General features: G+C 43.0%; 2 protein-coding genes across 9 annotated transcripts; both read left to right on the top strand.

The window, feature by feature from the left end:
• Positions 1 to 209: 209 nt before the first annotated feature.
• Positions 210 to 7,735, top strand: svopl (SVOP-like). 2 transcript variants are annotated; one of them, XM_034578311.1, is made up of 16 exons: positions 210 to 344; positions 1,276 to 1,385; positions 1,544 to 1,635; positions 1,774 to 1,872; positions 2,033 to 2,104; positions 2,196 to 2,320; positions 2,925 to 2,988; positions 3,069 to 3,194; positions 3,343 to 3,471; positions 3,571 to 3,644; positions 6,519 to 6,715; positions 6,799 to 6,910; positions 7,010 to 7,091; positions 7,180 to 7,269; positions 7,360 to 7,473; positions 7,560 to 7,735. In XM_034578311.1, the coding sequence occupies exons 2-16, from the start codon at positions 1,277 to 1,279 to the stop codon at positions 7,569 to 7,571; spliced, it is 1,497 nt and encodes a 498-aa protein (XP_034434202.1). In that variant the 5' UTR covers positions 210 to 344; position 1,276; the 3' UTR covers positions 7,572 to 7,735. The 2 variants fall into 2 exon arrangements, with proteins under 2 accessions (XP_034434202.1, XP_034434203.1); XM_034578312.1 differs by lacking the exon at positions 210 to 344 and adding an exon at positions 388 to 405 and having other exon boundaries at positions 1,273 to 1,385.
• A 2,445-nt stretch (positions 7,736 to 10,180) lies between these two features.
• Positions 10,181 to 23,169, top strand: mical3b (microtubule associated monooxygenase, calponin and LIM domain containing 3b). Of its 7 annotated transcripts, none has more exons than XM_034578283.1 (32): positions 10,181 to 10,444; positions 10,605 to 10,812; positions 10,891 to 11,004; positions 11,106 to 11,207; positions 11,329 to 11,484; positions 11,567 to 11,667; positions 11,872 to 12,129; positions 12,223 to 12,338; positions 12,666 to 12,792; positions 12,914 to 13,007; positions 13,192 to 13,339; positions 13,459 to 13,655; positions 14,127 to 14,227; positions 14,308 to 14,370; positions 14,656 to 14,796; positions 14,985 to 15,062; positions 16,410 to 16,496; positions 17,770 to 17,932; positions 18,294 to 18,397; positions 19,246 to 19,330; positions 19,484 to 19,643; positions 19,820 to 19,971; positions 20,266 to 20,841; positions 20,919 to 21,001; positions 21,086 to 21,160; positions 21,370 to 21,420; positions 21,489 to 21,734; positions 21,859 to 21,952; positions 22,065 to 22,115; positions 22,206 to 22,305; positions 22,370 to 22,443; positions 22,947 to 23,169. In XM_034578283.1, the coding sequence occupies exons 1-32, from the start codon at positions 10,181 to 10,183 to the stop codon at positions 23,144 to 23,146; spliced, it is 4,569 nt and encodes a 1,522-aa protein (XP_034434174.1). In that variant the 3' UTR covers positions 23,147 to 23,169. The 7 variants fall into 7 exon arrangements, 6 of the variants coding, with proteins under 6 accessions (XP_034434174.1, XP_034434175.1, XP_034434176.1 ...); XM_034578284.1 differs by having other exon boundaries at positions 14,988 to 15,062; XM_034578285.1 differs by lacking the exon at positions 21,086 to 21,160.
• The last annotated feature ends 2,989 nt before the right edge of the window (positions 23,170 to 26,158 follow it).

Consider the following 26,158-nt stretch of genomic DNA (forward strand, 5'->3'; position numbering starts at 1 on the left):
TCAATGTGAGGATTCAGTTGTGGATCATGAGAATAAAACAGCTGAATATTTACATTTAGTTGTAGTTTTAGTTGTGATGATTGATATTAATATTTAGTTGTGAGACTAAAGTTCTAACCAGCATGCATTGTGTTAGGACCAGCATGCATCACGTTAATTCGCACCGCAGCAAATCGAACCACGAACGAGACTCCATATAGCCCCGCCCCCTGCCAGAGGTGATGACGATGGCACTTCCTGGTTTTCACTTCCTGATTCACCTGTGCAGGTGAACAACAGTTGATCAATGGTCGTGTCTCAGGTTTTTAAATTTACGATGAAGAATCAGAAGAATCTGAAATAAGGTCAGTGATTGATGATCGATCTGATCGATATGTGGCGGGAAATTCAGCGGATGTGAAGTGAATGTGACAGGTCAGATGGTTAATGAACGTCAGGTGTGTCACAAGTATATTTAAACTTTATTTAATGTTAAATTAACGTTTGTACTTGAACACATCAGAGTTTGTGACCGAAATCAAACTTTATCCACGTTGTCTGCCCAGACTCTCAAAAAGACTTTCACCAAACCTCATTCAAATGTCGAAATGTTTAACATTTTCTCTGTCAGACGATTAAAAAAACCCTCAGACGCATTGAAACACATTGGGAATATTTGTTAACAGTCTTTAAATGAATTCGGCTCTAAAATTATTAACTGTCAACACTTTGGTTCAGTAAAATCTAGTTTTGTGAAGCTGTCACAGCCACAGTTTTCTAATGTTAAATCTTCAGAGTTTTTAAAGGAGTTTGGTTGAAGTTAACACAGAATCAATGACCCTAATGAACTTTACTCAAACTGAGATTTAAAAGAACTAAAACAATCATCGGATCAATAACAAGTAACAATTATATACATTTAACAAATAAAATAATGATTAAAAAACGGATAATTTGAAATGAGTCAATAATAGTGAGTCTAAAAAGCTAATTAATCTCCATATAGTTTCTATAAATTAGAAACTAAAATATTCATTCACTGATCCATCAGTGGGTCATTAGAAAATACCAATCAGACGTAGTGATGACTTAAAAAAGTATATGAGTGCAAGTTGTCTAATAATAAGAATTTAACAGTGTTGTTGTTATTGAGTTATCTGTTGACATAAAGTAAAGAATAACAATTATCACATTTTAACTTGAATGTTCACTTAAAATGTTGGATCTGAATTTAAAGGCTCAGTTCACTCAAACTACAAAGTGATGAACACATGATGAGAACGTGTTTGTTTTCAGGATGAATGATCACATGAAGACGCAGCTGGTGAGTGCCATCCATCTGCAGGAGGTGGAACTGCAGGAGAAACCTCCAGAGGACCAGCAGGGTACAAAGATCTGCAGCGATGGTGAGTGAGATCAATAATCAATAAATCTGATCAACATCGCTTCAGATCACTGACAATGACATGAAACAACACATCACACCTGTCCCCACAAGGTGGCAGCAACATGACTGGACAAGTCAGAGCCTGAACTTCTGTGTGTGTATTTGTGTGTCTTGCAGCAGATCAGACATTCACGGTTGAAGATGCTGTTGAAACCATCGGCTTTGGTCGTTTCCACATCCTCCTCTTCCTCATCATGGGGAGCGCAAGTGTGAGTCACTAATTCGACACACACACACACACACACACACACACACACACACACACACACACTCAGTGGTGTCAGAGAGCAGGTATCAGGTGTATGTCACATAATTTATTCACCTCAACTCACTGTGCGTGTGCGTAGATTTTGGAGGCGATGGAGATCATGCTGTTAGCCATCGTTTCTCCTGAGATTCGTTGTGAGTGGCGTCTGGAAGACTGGCAGGTGGCGCTCGTCTCTACTGTGAGTTTTTTCTATGATTGATTTTAGTGTGTGTAAACTTTCCCACCATTTTTAAAAATGTTCATTTCATTGGGTTGAAAATCAGATGATATTGTGCAGGTTTCTACGTGTTGTCGTGACGACCAGTACTGGACATACACGTGTGTGTGTTTTCTCTCAGATGGTGTTTCTTGGTTTCATGGTTTGTGGCGTTCTCAGTGGATACGTCGCCGACAGATACGGACGCTGGAAGGTCAAACACGTCTCAGTATTTTCACACACGCATCATGTTTGGCGGCACCATGTGTATGTATGTGTGTGTGTGTGTGTGTCCGTGCATGCAGGTGGTGGTTGGAGGCTTCGTGTGGAGCGCCTACTTCTCCCTCCTCACCTCCTTCGCTCCGTCGTATGGTTGGTTCATTTTCCTGCGCAGCATGGTCGGCTGTGGCGTTGCAGGAGTGTCGCAGGGGTTAGCTGATCCACACACACACACACACACACACACACACACACACACACACACACACACACACACACACACACACACACACACACACACACACAGTGACTTGAGGTGAATAAATTATGTGATCAGTGATGTCACACACACTAAGTCACATGACGCAGCAGCTGTCAGTCACTGTTTCACATTTAAAATGAATTGTCGTTCTAATGTTAGTTTTTTTCTCCACAGTAAAATTATTTATATATATAACCCAATAAGATATAATCTATTTCATGTGATAAAAACTTTTCTACTAAATTTCTACCAAGACGTTGAAGAGAATCAAAGACTAAGTTAAGTTGCTTCATTGTTCTTCTCTTTAAATTAATTGATTGATTTAAAAATGGTAACATTCACATTAACATAACATTTAATAACAACTGATTATTTTTCATGTCCGAATTTCAACTTTTATTTAAACACGACCGTTTAAAAAATTCAATTAAAGTTCTGTGAATTTAAACATTTGTTTGTGGTGGAAAATGTAATTTTTTAAAAATGTAGTTAACAAACCATTAAATAGTTAGAACCATTAAAATCATATTTTAAATGTGGTTGTGATTTTCAGGTTCGTGTTGAAGACGGAGTTTATTCCAGCGAAGTATCGAGCGTACCTGCTGCCTCTGGCCTCCGTGAGTTTGAAGCGAAACATCACACCTGTGTCTGTTGTCAGGACGTATCCCAGCATGCTCTCTGTCTCTGTGTGTGTCAGATCTTCTGGATGATGGGCTCCATGCTCATCATCATCCTGGGGATGTTGTTGGTTCCGACTCTGGGCTGGAGGTGGATGATCAGAATCTCTGTGGCTCCGAGTATCATCCTCATCTTCCTCTTCAAGGTCAGTCTTCCTTACCGCAGCTGTTTATATATACATGTATATATAAAGTTAAATCCACCAGATCCGGTACTAACTGACCATCACATGAAGATGCATGTTAATGTTTGAAATCATGGGATCAAAAAGTGATTGTATGGATTTGTTTCAGTTAGTACCAGAATCAGCTCGTTACAACGTGTCGGCAGGAAATGTCCAGGCCGCCGTTAAAACTCTGCAGTGGATCGCCAAAATGAACCGTGTATCACTTCCCCCAGGACGGCTTGTCGAGGCGGCTGAGGTTCGTTTAGAGGTTTAATAGTTATTAAATGTTATTAAAGGTGTCAGGTTATTAGTAGATGTTGTTATTATTGCTATGTTATATATGTTTGTGTTTCAGGAAGAACGAGGTAGTTGGAGGATTCTGGTTAGTTCTACTTTCAGGAGAACGTCTTTACTGCTGTGGTATTCTTGGTAATGATATTTAATTTATATATTTTACAGAAGAAGTTTATTTTAAACTAATCCAATAAATCCTATTGAAATATTTTACCAGATTAAATTTTATTTAATAAAAGTTTAAATAAGGGCAGAGTGAAGTGGTTATGGAGAGTTACAATAATAAAACTTGTGACTCAAAGAAGAACAACACGTCACACGCACTTATTTTTATAGGCTTTCAAAGTCAAACACAGGCTAGCTACGATACGACTCCTCAAGTTTTGCTTGTACAGACATTTCACCCCAAACCTCACTGTCCACTGTCTACCTCCGTCACAGCTGTCTTCCATGTTTGTTTTTGCTTGATGACTCCGCCCGCCCCTTCTTCAGCGCAAAATTAGGAGGAAGGTCGATCTAGAGCAGAGGTCACTAACAGGCGGACCGCGGTCCGGGTCCGGACCCAGAAGCCGCCCCGTACGGACCCGGACCTACAGCCAAATCAGAACGTTATGATTTAAAACCTGACGGGGCGCTTCTATTTGTAATCAGCGCAGCTTCTGTAGTCTTTACGCTAGTGGTTTAGCGGATGAGGAAACGCACAGACCAATTGCATGCGAGTTAAGCCATCCCACGTGATACCACTCAGCCAATCAAGTCTGTGCATTCTAGCAGGTAAACATTGTGACTCTACAGTGCAGACGGATGAGAGGTAGAGGCAAGTTACACATGAGAAGACGGTAGAAAGAAAAAGACAGATAGAGAAACAGGGAGAGAAAACAGAGGGAGAGAAACAGGAGTGAGACGGAGAAAGGGAGAGAAACAGAGGAGTGAGACGGACAAAGGGAGAGAAACAGGAGTGAGACGGAGAAACAGGAGTGAGACGGAGAAAGGGAGAGAAACAGGAGTGAGACGGAGAAAGGGAGAGAAACAGAGGAGTGAGACGGAGAAAGGGAGAGAAACAGGAGTGAGACGGAGAAAGGGAGAGAAACAGAGGAGTGAGACGGACAAAGGGAGAGAAACAGGAGTGAGACGGAGAAACAGGAGTGAGACGGAGAAAGGGAGAGAAACAGGAGTGAGACGGAGAAAGGGAGAGAAACAGAGGAGTGAGACGGACAAAGGGAGAAAACAGAGGAGTGAGACGGAGAAAGGGAGAGAAACAGGAGTGAGAGGGAGAAAGGGAGATAAACAGAGGAGTGAGATGGAGAAAGGGAGAGAAACAGAGGAGTGAGACGGAGAAAGGGAGAGAAACAGGAGTGAGACGGAGAAAGGGAGAGAAACAAAGGAGTGAGACGGACAAAGGGAGAAAACAGAGGAGTGAGACGGAGAAAGGGAGATAAACAGAGGAGTGAGACGGACAAAGGGAGAAAACAGAGGAGTGAGACGGAGAAAGGGAGAGAAACAGGAGTGAGACGGAGAAAGGGAGAGAAACAGAGGAGTGAGACGGACAAAGGGAGAGAAACAGGAGTGAGACGGAGAAAGGGAGAGAAACAGGAGTGAGACGGAGAAAGGGAGAGAAACAGAGGAGTGAGACGGACAAAGGGAGAAAACAGAGGAGTGAGACGGAGAAAGGGAGAGAAACAGGAGTGAGAGGGAGAAAGGGAGATAAACAGAGGAGTGAGATGGAGAAAGGGAGAGAAACAGAGGAGTGAGACGGAGAAAGGGAGAGAAACAGGAGTGAGACGGAGAAAGGGAGAGAAACAAAGGAGTGAGACGGACAAAGGGAGAAAACAGAGGAGTGAGACGGAGAAAGGGAGATAAACAGAGGAGTGAGACGGACAAAGGGAGAAAACAGAGGAGTGAGACGGAGAAAGGGAGAGAAACAGAGGAGTGAGATGGAGAAAGTTCCTTCAGTTTCTGAAGTTAAGCCCTTTATTTGAACATGCACAATTTTCACATTTTATTTATTTTCTCTTATTTTGAAATGCAGCCCTACTTTTATTTAGTTAATGAGAGAACATTATACATATCTGCAATCATACATATATGTTCAGTTCTTTGTTACGTGACAATAAATATTGTCCAAAAGTTTTTGAATCGTACTGAATTCATTTGATTTGACAGTCAGGTATTTAGTACATGCAGATGTTGATACAACTACTCGGCTACTTAAATATATATCACACTAAATAGTTAGACGTTATGATCTTCTGGACCTTTGCTTCAAGAAATTTTCCCTAACTGGACCTCTTTCAATTTTAGTTGAATACCCCTGATCTAGAGTGACGTAGCGCCAGGGGCACAGCGGCTGCAGATCGGCCGCGGAACTGCTGCGTGTGGCGGTTTTCAGTTGTTCACACCGGCTGCGGTGCTACTGTCAAACCTATTTTTACACATGGTTACCATTAAATGGCCATAAATAAATAAAAAACGACTACTGCCCATTACCTGAAGTTCTTTACGTTAAAGTTTAATACAACTACAGCCTTTCTGAGTTTTCTGGTAAAACTATACTACTTCCTTGTATAAACGTACTACTGTGTGCTTAAATAAATACCAGTACTATACAGTATGAAGCTGTGCATTTTCCACTAGTGCAAATATTTCACAATAATAACCTTTTAAAAATAAAGGATTGGATTCAGTCAACAGAAATGCTGGAGTGCTTTTATTTTGAAGCAGTAGGCTACAGGAAGTGTTGCAAAGTTCCCAGTTTGTGAGATAAACAACAGATAAACATTGAAACTGTTCATTTCACTCTCTGTTCTGTGTGAACTGCAGAAAGTTTGCTGTGTAAACATAGTGATAGTTGTGATGTCACCTCTGACAGCTCTGCTTCAAAATGTATCTTACAGTTGACAACTTTTATTTTGAAATAAGCATTTTAGACTAAAAGTATTTTTACTTCTTGTAGTTAAATAAATACAGGATCAGATTTTAGTTTCTGACCTTTAGTCTTTCATCCGTCAGGTTTGTGGCATCCTTCGCGTACTATGGTTCGGTGCTGAGCAGTTCGGAGCTGTTGGAAAAAAACTTATTGTGTGTGAGGGACGCTGACCGGGAACATCAGGTCAAACACCGCCAGGAGGACGGACTGTGTTACTGCATCCCCTTTGTATTCAGTGACTACCAGACTCTGCTCATCAGCTGCTTGGGAGAGGTTGCATGTGAGTCAAAATGAGTTCAGACGAAGTTCAGGGCATCTCTAGGATGTTTCATTACGACGGTCTCTCCTCTTCTGTCCCCCTAGTGGTCCCGTTAAACATCTGTCTGCTGAATGTGTTAGGACGGAGGAAGACTCTGACGGTGTTGCAGCTGCTGGCGGCCATTTTGTTCATGATGGTCAACATCTGCACCACCATGTAAGAACCTCAAACTCTTCTCTGCTTATCTAGTCCGACTGTCCAGGTTTATGAGGACAACGGTCCAGTCTGTCGTTCTGTCTCTGTCTCTGTGTCCAGGTTTGGCTTCACAGTGCTGCTGTTCCTGTTGCGTTCTCTGGTCTCTATGAACTTTAATGTGATTTACATCTACACGGCTGAGGTTTGTCCACACTGGTTCTATTGCTGTTTTTTACTCCGTTGGTTTTTGTTGATCAGGTTTCAGGATACAGTTGGTTTTCGTTTCTCAGGTGTATCCGACTGTGGCTCGGTCTCTGGGGATGGGTTTCTGTACGTCGTTCAGTCGAATTGGAGGAATGATCGCGCCGTTTATGGCTCAGGTGGGTCCATGTTTGAGATAATGACAATGTTAGCTAACAGCTAATGTCAGCATAATTATTACAATAATCAATTGAATGTGGTGCGTTCAGGTGTTGATGTCTCAGTCGGTGATTCTGGCACTCACTCCGTTTGCTGTGACTTGTGTCATCTGTGCTGTTGGAAACTTTCTGCTGCCCTTTGAAACTAAAGGACGAGCTCTGCTGGTGAGAAACACTTTGTATAAACTTTGTTTTGTCTTTTTTCCTGAACACACATTCAAGTAATAACACCATTTATTTATTTCTTCCAGCAAAGCTCTTGATGACGTCCAAGCGAAACGTCTGTTACTGTTTGTAATATTATTGTAAAGAAATTGAATGTCACTGAGCTTAAGTGTTTTTATTTTAAATTAAATGAATTTATTAATTTATTAATAAAATCAGGATCATTAGAGAAACGCTGCTGTTTCAGCTTCAGATCAAATATTTTATTCAAATGCTTGTTAAAAACATTTTACATGACATAAATGGGTTAGGGTTAGGGTTAGGGGGTGTGTTAAATAGGATCATTAACAGTTAGGTTTTGGTTTATTGGAATCATATAATTTAATAGCAAATACTTGTATTAAAGTATATTCTCAGTTCTTATTTGAACTAACTGTTGTTACAGAACTTTATACATATACATTTTTTTTCCCTTTGTTTCATTGATTGTTTATGTATTTATGTTACAATATAAATAAAATTGTTAAGATGTTTAAGATGTTATTTGTGTAACTGTCAACACAATTACTATTTTTTATTTATTTAGACTGGAAAATGTTTGAATTGAATAATAAAAAGACAAAGATCAGACAGAAAAAAAAGATTAGTCTAAAATAATTTCATCCTAAAAACCACAAAATACATCTGTGACAATAGTAATATTTTTTTTTTTTTCTTTTACAATAATTGAATCCTCTTGTTTTGATGAATACTAAATGTTTATTTTATATAAATAACATGTATTATTATTAATAACTAAACTGTAGGTTGAACAAATTGTTTAGTTTTATCATCATCGTCTTTATGAGTTAATGAACAGAGACGAAATGCTGCGTACTGTCTCTTTAAATTCAGGTGTTTGGTTCACCCAGAGCTGAGACTAGAACGTGTGGCGGCCTCAGGGTGGCGCTGCTGTGTGTAGACGCTGATGATGATGATGATGATGAAGATTATCTGCTCTGTTAATCTCATCACCTCCAACACCAGAGATTACTGTCTGTCCTCACGGGCGGGGCCTACTGTCCACTGACCCCGCCCCTTGGTGTGTGTGTGTGTGTGTGTGTGTGTGTGTGTGTGTGTGTGTGTGTGTGTGTGTGTGTGTGTGTGTGTGTGTGTGTGTGTGTGTGTGTGTGTGTGTGTGTGTGTGTGTGTGTGTGTGTGTGAGAGAGAGATTAGTGTGGATTTAGCTGCAGCAGCCGAGGATTCAGGTGAACAACAGACGGTCGGCAGCTCTGAGACGTGAGTAAACACACACACATTATTGTATAAATTGAGGTGTTACCATGACAACTTAACATGTAACTATGCAGCAGATAAAGTCAGAAATAATATTCAAACAAATCAGTGACACACACACACATATTCACACGGTGCATCTATTAGCAGCACTTCTTTTTCTATGAGGGACAATTCGGGGTTCATCATCTTGCCCAAGGACACTTTGGCATGCAGATGGGGAAGACTGGGAACGTGTGTGTGTGTGTGTGTGTGTGTGTGACTGATCATGGGGTGGAGTCATGGTATCAGAGTCCCATAACATTTCTTAAAGGGCCCATATTGTGTAAAATTCATTTTCTGGGCTTTTACTATCTGTAATGACTTGAAGGCGTCAGTAGGGGGCCTCAAAGTATGAAAACTGTCACTCCACGGACTTTTTCACTCAGTCCATTCTAAGAAATATGTTATTGAAACGTCTCGTTTCGTACTTCCTCACCCTTATGATGTCATCATAGAATCGAACTCTTCCCTCAGCCCCACCCAGCGGGTACCAGTCCAGCCTCCGAACCCACCACTCCTCCATGTTGCTGAGCTAGCAGCTTGTTAGCTACCACAGGCTAACCACAACAACAATACTTAAGAAACACTGCAGCGTGGAGGGATGCAAGGAAGAGAATGTGTCCGTGCACGTTCCTCCTAAGAACGTTACTGTTCGAGACCAGTGGTTACGCTTTATTTCTTCTGACGTGCCGTGTCGCTATGTTCAGCAACATGTCTGCTTGGTGTATTGAAACTCCGTACTGTAACTCGGGACGTTACTCCTACATTGGCCGACTGTCCTGCTAAAACTTGAACAAACATGAGGACGGTGTAACTTACAGTTAAGAAAAATCCTGTTGTAACCTACTGTAAATATGTGGCTGGTCTTCTATAGCTGTATCCAAACATAATGTGACTTTCAGCTGTGTTTACCAGAGAGATCGTCAATGCGCCAGAATGAGACCGGTGATAGGCCTGGTTGCGTGTCACTCAAAGTGCAGTTAGCCAATCAGAGGAGAGGCGCAAGAGGCCGGCGAAAACAGCCTGTTCTGTCTGCAGCTGCAGAGAGAGGCAGAAGAGAGGACATGGAAATACACATTGCAGCAATTTTTTTGACTTTAAACCACTGATATATCATATTAGGGGGACCAATACCTCAAATTAAATCCCAGAAAGGTGTAAAATATGGGCCCTTTAAGCATGTGGTTTATGGCTAAGTTTGGTCCATGTCCCATCTGCTAACATGGAGGAGGACTTTGTGGCCTATACTGCAGACAGCCACCAGGGGGTGATCGACGTGATTTGGCTTTACCTGAAATAACATGTTTACAGGAGGCGAGCTGGAGTCTGTCTGTGACATCATCAACAGGTGACGCCCTTCCCATGGTGCCCTGCTCCCTCCAGGGTCACCATGGGAGACGAGCCTTACCAAGAATGTCGAGCTCAGGAGCTGTTTGATGAGTTTGTGTCGGCGTCGACCTGCAGGGCGGTGCTGCGAACCTTCGGCCAGTTGTGTGAACATCTGCAGATGGACACCAGCACCGCGGAGAGGCCGCTGTACCGACCAATCAAATGCCGCCTCAATTACTGGAGGGCCAACGCTCTGTGGGCCAAGCTGGACCGAAGGGCTGCACAGCAGGAGTATCTGAGGGCCCGGGTCTGCAACAATACAACGGTACAGTTTATAGAAGTTATTGCTGTTATAAACGTCATCGACATTATATATGTTGTTTGACATTATATATTTTAAAGATGTAATAAAAGTTATATTGTTTTCTGTCTCTCTCTCTCTGATTCTTTGACTGTGTTCTCTCTCTCTCTCTCTGATTGGTCAGTGTGTGATTATTGGGGCGGGGCCGTGCGGTCTGAGGACGGCGGTGGAGCTGAGCTTCATGGGAGCTCGGGTGGTGCTGCTGGAGAAGAGAGACTCGTTCTCCAGGAACAACGTTCTCCACCTGTGGCCCTTCACCATCCATGACCTACGGGGCCTTGGCGCCAAAAAGTTCTACGGAAAGTTCTGCGCCAGCTCAATCGACCACATCAGTGAGTCAGTGATCTGCTACACATGTGTGACAACAGCAGCTGGATCCGCTCATCAGCGCCACCTGTGTTCTTCTCCAGGTATCCGTCAGCTGCAGCTGGTCCTGCTGAAGGTCGCCTTACTCCTGGGGGTAGAAGTTCATGTCAATGTGGAATTTAAAAACCTGGTGGAGCCGCCGGACGACCAGAGACGCAGTGAGGACGTTATTTTGATCAAGAGATAAGACATTTTTGATGATCTGTATACAGAGTTCACCTGTTTACCTGTTTACCCCTTTACCTGTTCACCTTTCCAGAGATTGGCTGGAGAATGGAGGTGAATCCAAAGTGTCATCCTGTTAATCATCTGGAGTTTGACGTCATCGTTGGAGCGGATGGACGCAGGAACACGCTGCCAGGTACAAAAACAGGAGTCAAGTTGTAAAACGTTTCCAGCTGAGACGAACAAAGTCGAGTTAAAGTGATTCCGTCCTCTGATTGGACAGAGGAGGGTCCTCCTGACGTGTCCGTGATTAACAGGTTTCAGACGTAAAGAGTTCAGAGGGAAACTCGCCATCGCCATCACGGCCAACTTTAAAAACAGAAACACCAGCGCTGAGGCCAAAGTGGAGGAGCTCAGCGGAGTCGCCTTCATCTTCAACCAGAGGTTCTTCCAGGAGCTTCGACAGGAAACAGGTTTTAATTTACGCTTTATTATGTTTTTTATTAAATTCATGACAAAGATTTCTGTTACTGTTCTCACATATGATCGTTTCAGGGATCGACCTGGAGAACATTGTCTACTACAAAGACGACACTCACTACTTTGTGATGACAGCGAAGAAACAGAGTCTGTTGGAGAAAAGAGTCATTCTACAGGTAAAGGTCACCTGGACACAAAACACACTGAAGACTGACACATCCAGTTGGTGGCGTCACAACCATCACACGTGTGTTGACAACCACGGAATCGAATGGAAATCTGAAAAAGATATTTAGAAAAGTTCAACTTTAAACATCAGAGAGGAATCGGAGTTAAAACCAGGCGGGTCTGAAATAAGAGAAAATCTTTTCCTCCATCAGGACTTTGCTCACACTGAGCAGCTCCTTTCACGGGGGAATGTGGACCATCATGCGTTGCAGGTGTACGCCCGCGAGGCTGCCAACTTCTCCACAAATCACCAGCTGCCGTCTCTAGACTTCGCCATGAACCACTATGGTCAGCCTGACGTCGCCATGTTTGACTTTACCTGCATGTACGCATCTGAGAACGCCGGCATGATCCGACAACGCCAGGGACACCAGCTGCTTGTCACACTGGTGGGGGACAGCCTGCTGGAGGTGAGACAGGTTTCTGGCAGAGGTGAGACAGGTGGAGGGACAGAAAGTGTGTAAACCTGTCTCTGTCTGTCTCTCTGCCCCCGCCCCCCTCAGCCCTTCTGGCCAATGGGAACAGGTGTAGCTCGTGGTTTCCTCGCGGCTCTAGATTCAGCCTGGATGATCAGGAGTTGGTCTCAGGGCGGAGCTCCGCTGGACGTCCTGGCTGAGAGGTGAGAGGACGCACCTGGACACCACACACACACCTGGACACCACACACTCACATGGAAACCCCCCCCACACACACACACACCTGGACACCACACACACACACACGGAAACCACACCCACACACGGAAACCACACCCACACACCTGGACACCACACACACACACACCTGGACACCACACCCACACACACACACCTGGACACCACACACTCACACATGGAAACCACACACACACACCTGGACACCACACACACACACACACACACACACACATGGAAACCACACACACACACCCACCACACTCACCTGGTGACATCTCTTGTCTTTCAGAGAGAGTTTGTATCGTCTCCTCCCTCAGACGACTCCAGAGAACATGCAGAAGAACATCAGTGTTTTTTCTGTGGATCCAACGACACGCTACGTCAATGTCAACACACACCGCATCACACCTGACCAGGTACACACACATACACATACACATACACATACACATACACATACACATACACACACATACACATACAGAGTCATCTGACCACACAGCCAGCCAATCTCATCATTGGATGATGTGTTTTCAGGTGAGACACCTGCTGGACACTGGAGAAGAGGCGGGGCTTAATGCAAACTGTGGTGACATCATCCATATGCCTTTGCCCAGGACACTCAGAGAGGGTGAAGTATTTAAACCCCTCCCACTTTAAGATCACCCACCCTCAAAAACAACCCCCTCCCATTCAGCAACAAAATCCTCCCACTTCACACTAACTCCTCCAGCCTACTTGATTCGATTTAATTAGACCTCCTATTTTACAACAGTTTATTCTGATTGGTCCTGTGTCTGGTTGCCGTCTGACAGAGTCCGCGCCTCAGACTAATCAGCTGCTGACGTGGTGTCAGGAGCAGACGCGTGGTTACCGGGGCGTAGCTGTGACTGACCTGACTACTTCTTGGAAGAGTGGCCTCGCTGTGTGTGCTGTCATCCACCGATGTCGACCCGATCTCATGTAACGATAATTAATGATAATAATTCATTATAGCTAAAAATCATTGATTGATCCTCTGACATCTCTAGAACGATTGCCGTCATTTACTGAACGCTGATTTACCTCCTGTTTGTCCTCAGAGACTTTGACGCTCTCGATGAGTCGTTGGTAGAAGAAAACACTCGTCTGGGTTTTGACGTCGCAGAACAAGAGTTGGGGATTTCTCCTTTGATGACGGTGGAAGAAATGTTGTCAGTCGGCGAACCGGACTCTCTATCTATGGTCGTTTACCTGAGTCAGTTCTACCAGCTGCTCAAAGATTCACCGCCCCCTGCTGGTGAGTGCACCACACTGCGCTCTGAAAAACTGTTTATCCACAGGAATGAGTCAGAAAATCACAAGAACAGATTATTAAACCAAGACATATTAAAATGAACACCCCACTATTATATTATTATTATATGAATTGTTGCTGCCATCATTAATAATCAATAACATCTTTACACTCTTATTGTTTCATTATAACACGTCAGAGCTGAAACTTGATGGTGCACAAGTCTCTCTCTCTCTCTCTCTCTCTCTGTCTCTCTCTCTCTCTCTCTCTCTCTCTCTCTCTCTCAGATTGATCAAAACAATTGACCCAAAAAGACAAATGTTTAAATAACATGAGTCAGAAGAAGAAAAGGAATCAAATTAAAAACTAATTAATAATAAACAAAGAATTAAATAAACAAACAAAAATATGATAAAATGAAAGAAAGTCTAAATATGTAAAAAAAAAGAAACGGCAGTGGTCTTTTTGTTTCAGGATGTTTGAGTCGGAGCTCAGATCTGAGGTCAGCGCTCGTCACTCCTGCCTCCCTCCTCAGTCGACTCGGACACAGTCCGTCCAGGAAATCGAACCCAAAGGTTCTGTCTGTCTGTTTGAATGTTTATAACTTTATTAACAGTGTTTAACATTCAGCTGAACGCAGCCTCTGTGTCAACAGGAGCTAAAAGACGCTGCAGGTAAAAGGAGGAAGACCAGTGGACTGAGTGAAGAGCAGCAGGAGGTCAGTGTTTGAAGTCTTCTTCCACACAATTAAAACCTTAAATTAGAACTAAAAATCATCCATCAGTTTATGATTCTTTCTATCTATCTATCTATTTATCTATATTCTATATATCTATATCTATATATATAGATATATATAGATATATATCTATATCGAGGTGTTATGTTTTCAGGTTGTCCATCCCTACGTTCGTAACAAATTTGAAGAGATTTCCGCAGATGTTCGACACCTTCAGAGCATTTTTAAAGGTCCGAACCTGACGTTTCCTTTTATCCTCCCCAGTCATGTGACGGGGGCGTCGACGGACAGATGTGTGATAACGCGTCTTTGTGCATGTCCACTGGATCCAGAGTTCGTCTGATGGCCAATCAGCTGCAAGCAAAGCTTGACCAGACGTTATCTTCTTCAGCTTCACCTCACCGGGTGAGTTCAGAGACTTTTCTGATCAATAATTAAGTGACGTTGGATCGTCAACAACAACAACATTTCTTGATTGGCTAATAGTTGTGGAATGTTCCTTTAATGACCTTTATGGACAGTTTGTTCCAGCAGAACTCGGAGAATTGAAATTTAAATAAATGCCTGTTTGTATCATTTCTGTTGTTGACCAGCAGGGGGAGGTGTTGTCCAGTGTCCATACAGCCTCAGAGTGTGCGGATGCTGCTGCCCAGCCGTCGTCATGGAGACCGGTAAAGTCTGAGAGCAGTAGAGATGGATGAAGATTTAGGATGTTTTTTTTAATATAAAACAATAGCAGAAGTTCAATGACTATAAAGGAACTTGAGTCCACAAAACACTTCTGGAGTTTCAGGGGTCAACAGAGTCAGAGCAGAATCTGATACAGCTGAAGTAACTTGTGACCAAAGCTTCAGACATAATTAAAAAACATAACATGTCTCCATACTGCTCCTTTGCTGTCATCAAGTGTCCACAAGCCCCGACATTCATTTTCCACAAGAAACAAGGTCATTTACACCATCAACATGTAGAACAGACATGTCAAACTCAAGGCCCGGATATAATTGTTCCACGGGCCGAAAGTGACCTGCGGTAAAATTATATCCGGCCCACGATAAAATATCATATGTCTATCTTAACTGGCCTGCCGGGAAATAGGACGCACACTTTTTTGGGTGAAAAAAGCTCCATAGGCTGTGCCACGGTGCGCAATGCCTGGCTAGACGCACACGGAGCGAGCGAGCGCTTCTCTCCACTCCTCTCACTCGCAGAGTATTTGATGATATTAAATTATTTTTCCAGCGTTCCAGAGATCCCAGTGCCTGCCCCGTCAAGTTCACCATGTCTGTCAGGCTTATCTCTCTATATTTTTCCTTCCTCCTATCTCCATCTCCTTCCGGCCAGAGAGCCAGGCGGCATGCACAGGCTCCACTAGGCGAGCCACGGTGCGCAATGCCCGGCTAGACGCACACGGAGCGAGCGCCCCTCCTCACCTCCCAAGTATTTGGTGTTATTAAATAATTTTTCCAGCGTTCCAAAGATCTCAGTGCCTGCCCCGTCAAGTTCACCCACACGCTTTTCTCTGTGATGAAGATGAACAAAAACCCACACAGGACTAGTCTCATCATATGTACATCTGGCTCTGGCAGATGTACACATAAAAGAAGAATGTTGTCTACCTAAATATGTTGTGTTATTGCAGTTTATCCAATATCCTGTCTATCATGTCTAATAAATGTTGACCCTGTTTGGCCCTCGACGTAGTTCCAGTTTTTAATTTTGGCCCTCTCTGTGATTGAGTGTGACACCACTGATGTAGAACGTGTAAAACATGTTAGATCATGTAGAACATGTTTTATATGTTCTAACATGTTTTAACATGTTCAAAGTGATCTATCATGTTTAACATGACCAGCCAATGTTCAATGTATGAAACTAAACATGTCTCAGATTTGATCTGATATATTAACGATTTTATATGATTTGTGATTCCAGGATTTTAGGATGATTGTATATGATATTTGGCTTTTAAATTATTTTCTGTCATGATCCTTGTGTGAATCTGTTTGTCTCTACAGAGAAAACGAACTCTTCAACAGGAACAGATGAGTTTCCGCTTCAAAGAGAAGATCAAGTGTCAGAGCGCCCTCATCAGGGACGAGAAGGTACCATGCTGCAGTGCATTCTGGGTGTCTGTGTTGTGTTTGGCACCTGTTCTCAAAAGAGGTGCAAACGATGAACTCTAACCTGGACTGTGGGCGTATCAGGGTCGTTTGTGTTTTATTGTCGACTCTTCAGGGCAGAAAGTTCTCATGATGAATCTGCAGATGACAAGTTTTATATCAGAGACGAGTTGAGATCAACCTGACGCTGCTCATGTCTTTCCAACCAGACCTGGAGTCACAGATGGTAAAAATATATAGTCACAGCATCACGACACTGAATAACAACACCAGGATGAACAACCACATCACTTCCTCCTCCTTTATAAAATCTGTACAAATATCACAGCAGACTCAGAAGTTTTGGGATTTTCCCCAAAATCATCATTCTTCACAAATGCACGATTCATGTTTTCAGCCTCAGAGGGACTTTCTGAAGATTTACATCATTGACCCAAGTTCAGGTGAGACGTTGTTATAATCCAACAACCGTTGCTTGCCGCTGCCAATACCTCTTTGAAAACTTAAGCTTTTGTCACTTAAGTACAATGAATCCTGGGAGAGGTTGGGCCATGAAGAATCCACTCCTTCACTTCTTGGGGATGAAAGGACACACTTGAGAATGAGACAGACTGGCTCTGCTGCTGTGATGCAGTTGATCTTCAAATGAAGGATGAGGCCCCTGAACAGAGACACAGCGACAGGTTCTGACTGATCTGACTGTTTATGTTGAGAACAGCAGTGGGCTGGGATGGAGCCTTGAGGAACCTTTCAATGAAAATGGGCCACAGAAGAATGTGGCCTGTGACCACAGAGAAGATTCTATAATGAACAAAGCAGGTTTAGAGCAAGAAGCTTCAGACCTTCACAGGTTTCTAGAAGGTGGCATCAGTGGTGTTTCTGTTCTATGGCAAGCTCCAACACCATCTATTCAAATATCCTTCATATTCATAAATAACAACATCAAATAACCTTTTCCGTGTGTATTTGTAGAAAGTTAGCTCGTTTAAAACAAGTGGAAGAAATCTAATGGTTGAAATCTAATGGTTAAAATGAAGTAAAATAAATGTGATTATGTTAATTACTATTCGGCGTAATGTTGAGGGACGAGATGTTGAGAAGAGAACTGATTGATGGTTTGAAATCTGACGTCAGAAAAATCCGCTGATTATGTGTCTATGATATAAAATATCGAGAACAATAAACACATCTGTTTTATCTTGTTTCTTCAATTTCCACTGACGTGTTTCTGTTGTTCTTTTTTTTGTATCTTCAGTTTCCCGTCTGCTGCAGCGATGTCTGTTTCTTCTGTCAGCAGAGAGTCTACGTGATGGAGCGTCTGAGCGCTGAGGGCTTGTTCTTCCATCGCAGCTGTTTCCAGTGTGATTTCTGCAGCAGCTCGCTCCGACTGTCGGCGTACACCTTCGACCAACACGCCGGTTAGTGTCACTGAAAATACGTAATCGTTCACACAAACTTGCAAATATTTCTTCACGGTTTGTAGTTTAGTTAAAATATTTTGATGAAACCCTAATGGGGGATGAATTTTGCCAAAGGGTGTCCTCACTAAGATAGAAGTACAAACGAAGGGTGTGTAGTTTTATGTACAATATGTGTATTGTGTGTTTGAGCTTCGGGATAGGGTTAGGGTTGAGCTCATTGGTCACATGGGGAGGGTTTGAAGTGTGAGACGGGAACAATTTGAACATTGATGTAAAAACTACAGATCAGGCGCTATGCATGGATGTCCATCCTGACGCTGCGTGGACATCTATCCTAATGCTGCATTCACTGTCTCAGGGAAGTTTTACTGTCTCCATCACTACGACTGTCGTCTGAGCACCACCACCGCGAGGAGGAGGCCGATGGCGTCTGACACATCAGCTTCACACCGAACGTCTGTGGTAAGAACGCACAATGTTTTCTGAGCTAATGTTAAGTGATGAACGAAGTTGACACTGTGAACAAATGAAAGTTAAAACAAGTTAAACATGTTAGAATGACTGAATGGTCACTGTAAAGTGTTTTGACTTAAATTTTCTATTAAAATAACTACATAAAGTGTTTTAACTTCATTTGTCTCCTTACAATATATATATATATATATAGGTGTGGAAATGTCTCGATTCTTAGATGCATCGCGATGCGGACTTGGACGACTCTGCATCGATACAGTCACTGAACATAATCGATTACATTTTTCTGCTACATTCATTTTTTTAGTGACTTCCCACCGCTGAATAATTCTGACAGCGCTGCTTCAGGACAGACGCACATTAAAGTTCCGGTCTGTGTCAGAGTCTGTTTCCTCCTCTGACCTGCGCTGACTTTACACTTTAACAATAAACACTGATCACAAGTTATTAGGACATGTAGAGGACTGATGTTTACTTTGAGTTGGTTTGATACTCTAGAGTTTTGAGACATATGTTTAAACCTGCTACACAACACGAGATGATGTGATGCGCACAGTCCGGACATCAGGGTTAAAGTGAGCTGAACGATCCAGAGACATGAAACATCATCGATTGATAACTTAATACATGTGATTATCAGTTTGTGTGTGAAGAGGGACAGAGACAAGCCCACACACACACACACACACACACACACGTGTGAATGTCAGTGTGGAGAGCGCAGACCACTGTCATACACTTACTGTGTGAGTGTGTATGTATATATACGTTATTCATCAGTGGATCTGTGTCATGATGAATAAATTGATTCAGGGGGTGTGTTGTTTTGTTGACAGGCGTCTCAGGGCTCAGGCCCTTCCCTCCCCTCCTCTGACTCTCAGGACTGGGCTCAGGACTGGGCGGAGCGCCGCCGTTCGTCAGGTGAGCGCTTGTCACCTGCGTGGTCGTCTCTAGATTTCTTCTAGATTTGTCAGCTGTTCCCTCGGAGCCTCACTCTGGAATCACTGTGCTTTAGTGTGTGTGTGTCTCTGTGTGTGTGTGTGTGTGTTTGCGGCCGTGCTGGCGTGTTTGCAGAAGTTTCTGTGATGGCGGCGACGCCCGAGAGAATCGAGCTCGAAAACTGCAGACGAAGCTCGACCGAGGTGGGGCTTTGCGAGGAGGCGGAGCTCCATGAGATCTCAGAGGAGACGTTGAACCAGTTCAACCTGAACGTGGAGCAGAAACAGGAAGTGAGGTCAGAGACCTTTGACCTGTTTTTAATTTAAAGTAGAATCCAACTAAACTTTCAACTGTTACATTAAAATTATCTTACAAACTTTGTCATTTACTGAAACCATTGATTTTCCATACATGGCATTTTCCTCTTCATCATCCTGCTCTTCATCTTCTTCTCTGTATTTGTGTTTTCAGTTCAGAGTCTGGGAGCGATGAGGAAGATGATCGAGGAGGTCATGTGACCTCAGTGGAGGTCAGCGCTTCATTGAGGGAAACTCTGCATCACCTCCTCAGGAGAAATGAGGATGAAGAGGAGGATTATGACGAAGGCAGTGAGGTGGAGAACAGTGAGTTTCACATCTGTCCTTTGAATCCTTTGTTTCTGTGTGTGGTGTGTATGTCTCCCCCTTCTGGTAGAGTGTCAGTACACTCAGGTGTGTGGAAAACAGGTCCGAACCAATTCAAAAAACATCTTATTAAACTTAATCTTAACTTTAACTTTAACCTTAACTTAACTTGATCATATATAGATACATATTCACTTTTATTGAACATTCTTCTGGTTTTTATTCTGTGATTCTGTTAATCATTAAATATTAATGAATCTAAATATTAATCACCCCGCCCCCTTCCCACCTCAGGGGAGGAGTTTTCTAATCTCGTCCCTCAGAGCGTCTCCTCAGTGGCAGGAAGTGACATCACAGGGTCTGAAACACCTGTGGAGCCTTACTCCACACTTTCATCATTGACTCCGCCCCCTGGTACCACGCCCTCCACCGCTTCCTTTATCACCATACCTGACTCCACCCACTATGAGGGCAGAGACACTGTGGTCGCAATGGAAACAGCCAGTCAGCAACTTGTGCCCCGACAGTGGGGCTCCTTTGATGACATCAGCCCTGAACTACCACTGAAGAAACCCCTCCCCCAATATGAAACATGGGCGTGGTCAGAAGAAGCTGAGGCAGGGTTTGATGAGGACGTAGAGACAGAAAGGGGGAGGAGGAGACATCACCTCCCCACCCCTCTGCAGGGCCTCCTCCAGCTGAAGGGGCTCAAGGAGGCTCCGCACCCTGGACAGGTGGAGGTGGAAGGAGGCGGAGCCAGAGCTCTGTGGAGGGCGGTGTTCTCCGGAAACAAGAAGAAGGAGAAGAAGAGGGGCTGGAGTTCACCTCCAGTAAAGACAAAGGTTACAGCCAATCAGAGGAGAGCTACAGGTGATGATGTCATAATCACACATTCAGAAAGACGGCGGTCTTTGTGATGATGTAATAATCGTACTTCCTGTCTCCAGATATGAGAGGAAGTCTGACTGAAGAGTCAAATCTGGAATCATCAGCGCTGCTGCAACGATGTTCGCTAAAACCCAGGAACAACGTAAGCAACCAACCAATCAGAATACAACCAATCAGAATTCAACCAATCAGAATACAATAAGTTGATGATGTCTGGTGTGTGTAGCTGCGTCTGGAGGTGTTCGACCTCACGTCTGAAATTCACAGAGTCACAATAACGGAAGAGGAGGAGGAACAGGAGGTGATCAATAATGTGATTGATACATGTCTCAATAATGTGATTGGTACATGTGATGGATGTGTTGTAATATGTACATGTTATCGATACATGTTGTGATTGACAGGTGTTGTGATTGACCGGTGTTGTGATGTACATGTTATTTAGACCTGATGGTTTTTAAATCCCTTTTACTGTTTTTGTTTTTCGTCTTTCTTCTTCCTGCATCTCAGCCGTTGTATGTTCCACATGCTCTGGCTTTCAAACGATCATACGCCATCAAGGTAATGAGGCATGTTGTTCGGCTCTAACGTCCTGGTGTCTGTCCGCTCATCTGTTTGTGTTGTTCCAGAGACACTCTGGGAGAGACAGACTCCCCCTGCAGGACTCTGATGGCCAGTCCTCTTGTCGCACTGAGGTTGTCGGGGTCGTAGTTGAGCTGAAGGAGCCGTCCAGTCTGAGCGTGAAGGAGGCCTTGTTCCACAGAGAGCGAGAGGACGAAGATGAAGACCTGGACACGAAAATCACCAGACGAGTTCAGAGAGCTGCTCGACGACAAGCGAAACAGGAACAACAGAAGAGACTTCACAAGGCTCAGGTGAGTTTACCGGAGGACAAAAGGTTCATCTCATGATAAGAGGTTCAACTGACGACAGACACGTCCCTGTGTTGTGTATGAAGTTGTGATGATTGTGTTGTGTATAAAGTTGTTTGTGTTTTAGATGATCCAGAGACGTCTTCAGCAGGTTGAACAGAAACAAAGAGAACTGGAGGAGAAAGGAGTGATGGTGGAGAAAGCTCTGAGAGGAGAGGCTGGTACACATATATATATATATATATAAGATACACTGTGTACCTATACAGGTATACTCTACATCTATAAATATACACTGTTTATATACAAACATGTATACACTGTACTTATCAGATTACTATGGAGACTCTATCGACTGTCAAGAAGTCAACCTTCATCTCGGAGGTTAGTAACAAATATATATACTATGTTAACTGTCAGTGTCCTTGTTTCTGACCTGTCTGTCTGTCTCAATCTGATCTGTCTGTCTCTCAGGGCTGAGTCGTGTGGAGAACCCGGTTCTGATGCATCAGTGGTTCCAGCTCGTTCAGCAGAAGAATTCTTTGCTTCGATATGAATCTGAACTCCTCATATTGTGAGTATCTGACCTGTGGTGTGGTTCAGGGTCACCAGAGGGTGACCTGTGACCTGTGTTTCAGTGCTCGGGAGCTGGAGCTGGAGGATCGTCAGAGTCGTCTGCAGCAGGAGCTCAGAGAGAAAATGGCCGTTGACGGTAAATTAAATTTTTTCTGTTTTAGTAAATATTTCAAAATTAAATACAATTTTTATGTCTGTGTGTTGATTTTTTGTTATTTTGTGTGTGTCGCCGTTGTGTTGTTTTTGTGTTGTTGATGTTGCTGTGTTTTTTGTGGTCTGTTTTTTGTGTTTGATGTGTTGTGTTGTTGGTTTGTTGTTAGGTTTGTGTTTATTGAGTTATCTCGATGACCCCCCCCCGCGTCATCCGTCAACTGGGCAGTTGAAATGTGGATCAAAAGGCAATGCACTGGCTCATCAAAGCTCTTCACTCTCACATATCCCCTTTAAGTCGGATTGGTTTTGTTCAAATTTATTTATTAGTTTTTTATAAGTTTACTTTAAAGTAAGTGTAAAGAAAGATTTCTTTGTAACTTGATTAGATACTTTTAAGGTTTGTAATATTATAAGACAGGTTTTGTGTGCGTGGTCTTGTTTTGTGTGTGTTGCTGTGTTGTCTGACTTGCTGCTTCTGTTCTCCAGACCACCTGAAGGGGGCGCAGCAGCTGCTGGAGGAGCGTATGATGTTGGGGGAGATGTTGGAGGTGGCGCAGCAGAGAGACTCTCTAGTGTCCCTGCTGGAGGAGCAGAGAAAGCAGCAGCCACAGGAACAGCAGGACCAGAAACTGGACCTGAAACCAGGACCTGTGACTCAGCTGATCCTGGACCTGGGACTCAGCTGATCCTGAACCTGGTCTCAACATATCCAGGATGTCTTTGTCCAGCTGAACTTAACCTGACAACCCACAGTCAGGTTGGTCCGTGGTCACATGATGCTGGTTTAAACTTGTTAAGTTAACCCATTAAGATCGGGGTGGGGCGGGGCCTACTGGGGGCGGGTTCCACCTTGATGAAGTTGTGGTGGTTATTAAGGGTGTTTACAAAGGTTTGGAAGTCTTCTTTGGAGTAGGTCCAGATCCCCCAGATATCATCCAGATACCTAAAGTAGTATTGGGATTTTGTTTTTGTATCTGGAAGACAGTCTACTCCCAATCTGCCATGTATACGTTTGCATATGCTGGGGCAAATAGTTTGCCCAGCGTTGTGCCTTTTACTTGAAGGTAATAAGGTCCATTAAAGTGGAAGTCATTCCTGGTTCGACTTAAATATAGAATATGCAGAATTTCCCTTTCCATCCATTTCTGGATGGCTGCATTGCCTAACGGTTTGTCGATGGTTGTGTAGACTGTTGACATCTGCTGTGAACAACATACAGGGTTCCTGTAGCTGCATGTCCCATATATGTTGGATGAAGTCCTGTGTATTTTTAAGGTAGCTAGAGTATTTTGTTGACAATAGGGTTAGGAATGAGTCAATGTTTTCGGTGATGCCATAACTTTCACTTTTGCAATCAGAGACAATAGGGTGTCTGAGGGTACCTTGGTGTCTGAGGGCCTTCCTCTTGTAGGTAGGAGATCTGCTTATATTGTTCAGTGTTTTTATGGTTAGCAGGATGTCCAACATGTTGGCGATCATTTTGACTGTTTCTAAATACATAGGTTGTTCTAAGGTTATGTAGTAAGTTGTAACTTGTAGTTGGTGTAGGGCTTCATGAACATATTTGGTCCTGTCCATGACTGTGGCACTGCCTTTGTCTGCCAGTTTGATCACGATGCTTTTGTTGTCCATTCGATCTTTTAGAGCTTGTTCCTCTTCTGGTGTGAGGTTTGTTGAGTCCTATTGTTGTTTCAGGGATTTCAATGTTGACTGGTCTAATTTGATTAGGGTGAGTTGTTTGGGTGGTAATTTGTCTGATGCTGTTTCCCACAGGGATTAGGGAGAAATGGTCTTGATTTGGGGTTGGTCCAAAGTAGGCGCTCAGTTTCAGTCGTCTGTTATTCCGTAAGGTTGATGAGTATGGAGTCTATTACTATTTGCTTTGTTCCAAGAAGGTACAAACGTTAATCCTGTCTTTAACAGTTGTTTTTTGGTTTGGCATTAAGTCATAGTGGGTTGATAGGTTAATGACCTCCTTATCTAATGGTTCAGTCCCCCTCCTGGGTTGATTTACCCTAAAAAAGCCTTCAATGTTTGCCATATTTTCTGGCCCGATCTGGGTGTCCAATATACCTGGTCCCAGTCTGTGCAGAAATAATTCCTTTCCAGGTGGGGGATTTGACGGCCTGTTTCCTTGATTATGAAATTGAAGGACTTGTTGTTCTTAATCCTCTGGTAGTTGATCAGAGCAGTTAATTATAGGAATAAAGATCTCTAGAGATAATGGTGGCTGCTATTAGTATAAAATGTTTGTGAGTAGGAGGGGGTTTCCTTGTTTTCTGTTAAGGCCGAATGAAAGGATCACTTTGGTCAACATTATAAATGACTACAGAGCCAACACCCACCTGGTCCAACACTTCTGGAAACAGGGACTAAGGAACTTGTTCAAGAGGACTCAGCACAATCAGGACTGGACAACCTACCACAGGAGAAGAACAGAAGAACAGTGGATGAGAAGACTAGACAAGATTCCCGAATAGAATGAACAAGAAGGACACCTTATAACAGATTGTAATGGAACTGTGTCATTTGTGTATGTGATATTGCATGAGCAATTGACCAGATGTTTATCTAAAGGGTCAACATTAGGTTTATATGGTTGGGATCTCACTCCGGGGGTCGTCCACAGTGACGTGAAGGCAGGATGTCTCCAACACTGATAAGACACCAGGAGACTAATATATATACCTTTACATGACCCAATGGGAGGGGCCTGTGGGTTCTAAGAACACAAACCTCATGTCTGTTATTTGCTCATCTTTAAATGTCATTCAAATTCATGTGAAGTGTGAGTCCATCTGCAGATGCAGAAGTAAAATAAAGAAATAAGTGTTTGACTTTGTGCCTGATAATTGACACCACAAGATCTGCCAAACAAGGGACTCTGAGAAGAAATGTATAGTTTAAAAATATAATATGCAGTTATTTTTTAAATGAGTCCATGTGTCTTAGTCTTTAACTAAATACATATTCATATTGACCAGCCCTTGATTGAATACTTCCTGTGTTTTTAGCTTCAATAATTGTATGAGTTTGTCGCCTTTGATCTAATAAAATAAAGGGGATGAAAGTGATGAGAAGATGGGACAATGTTCAAAGCTGAAAGCCACAGAATAGAATCATCAGGTTCCTTTCCCCGGCTGTAGCCATAACAAACCCAGATCTGAGTCTCCCCTCAAAACAAGATAAAAGAATTAAAAAGTAAATTATGTATTAAAAAAATATCCTTTCACGTATTTGAGGTCAACACCTTAAAAAAAATGAAAAAAGGGTTAGGGGTTAGGGTTAGGGGGTTAGGGTTAGGGTTAGAACAAATATCTCGATGACTCCCCCTGCTTCGTCCGACGACTGGGCAGTTTGAACTAGGGAGTCAAAGGCAATGCACTGGCCCACGCACGTCATCGAGTACTCTCCATTCTCACCTATCCCCTTTGCCTGAAATGGCTTTTGATATGAGTTGGTTTTTAATATGAACGTTATTTTGTTTTGGGATATTGTTCCTTTAAAAAAACTGGTTTAAGTTTTGTTGATATTTTAAATCTGTCATTGTAAGTGCTTTCTGTTTTTGTTTTCTGTATTGATATTTCATGATTTATTGCTTCTCATTCCATTGTTTGAATTATTGGTTGTTTGATTTTGACGGAGTTGGTTGGACTATTATTTCTATAGATACTATTTTAATTTCCTAATTTTACATT

This window comes from Hippoglossus hippoglossus, chromosome 23 (genome assembly GCF_009819705.1).
Source record: "Hippoglossus hippoglossus isolate fHipHip1 chromosome 23, fHipHip1.pri, whole genome shotgun sequence".
Classification (NCBI taxonomy): domain Eukaryota; kingdom Metazoa; phylum Chordata; class Actinopteri; order Pleuronectiformes; family Pleuronectidae; genus Hippoglossus; species Hippoglossus hippoglossus.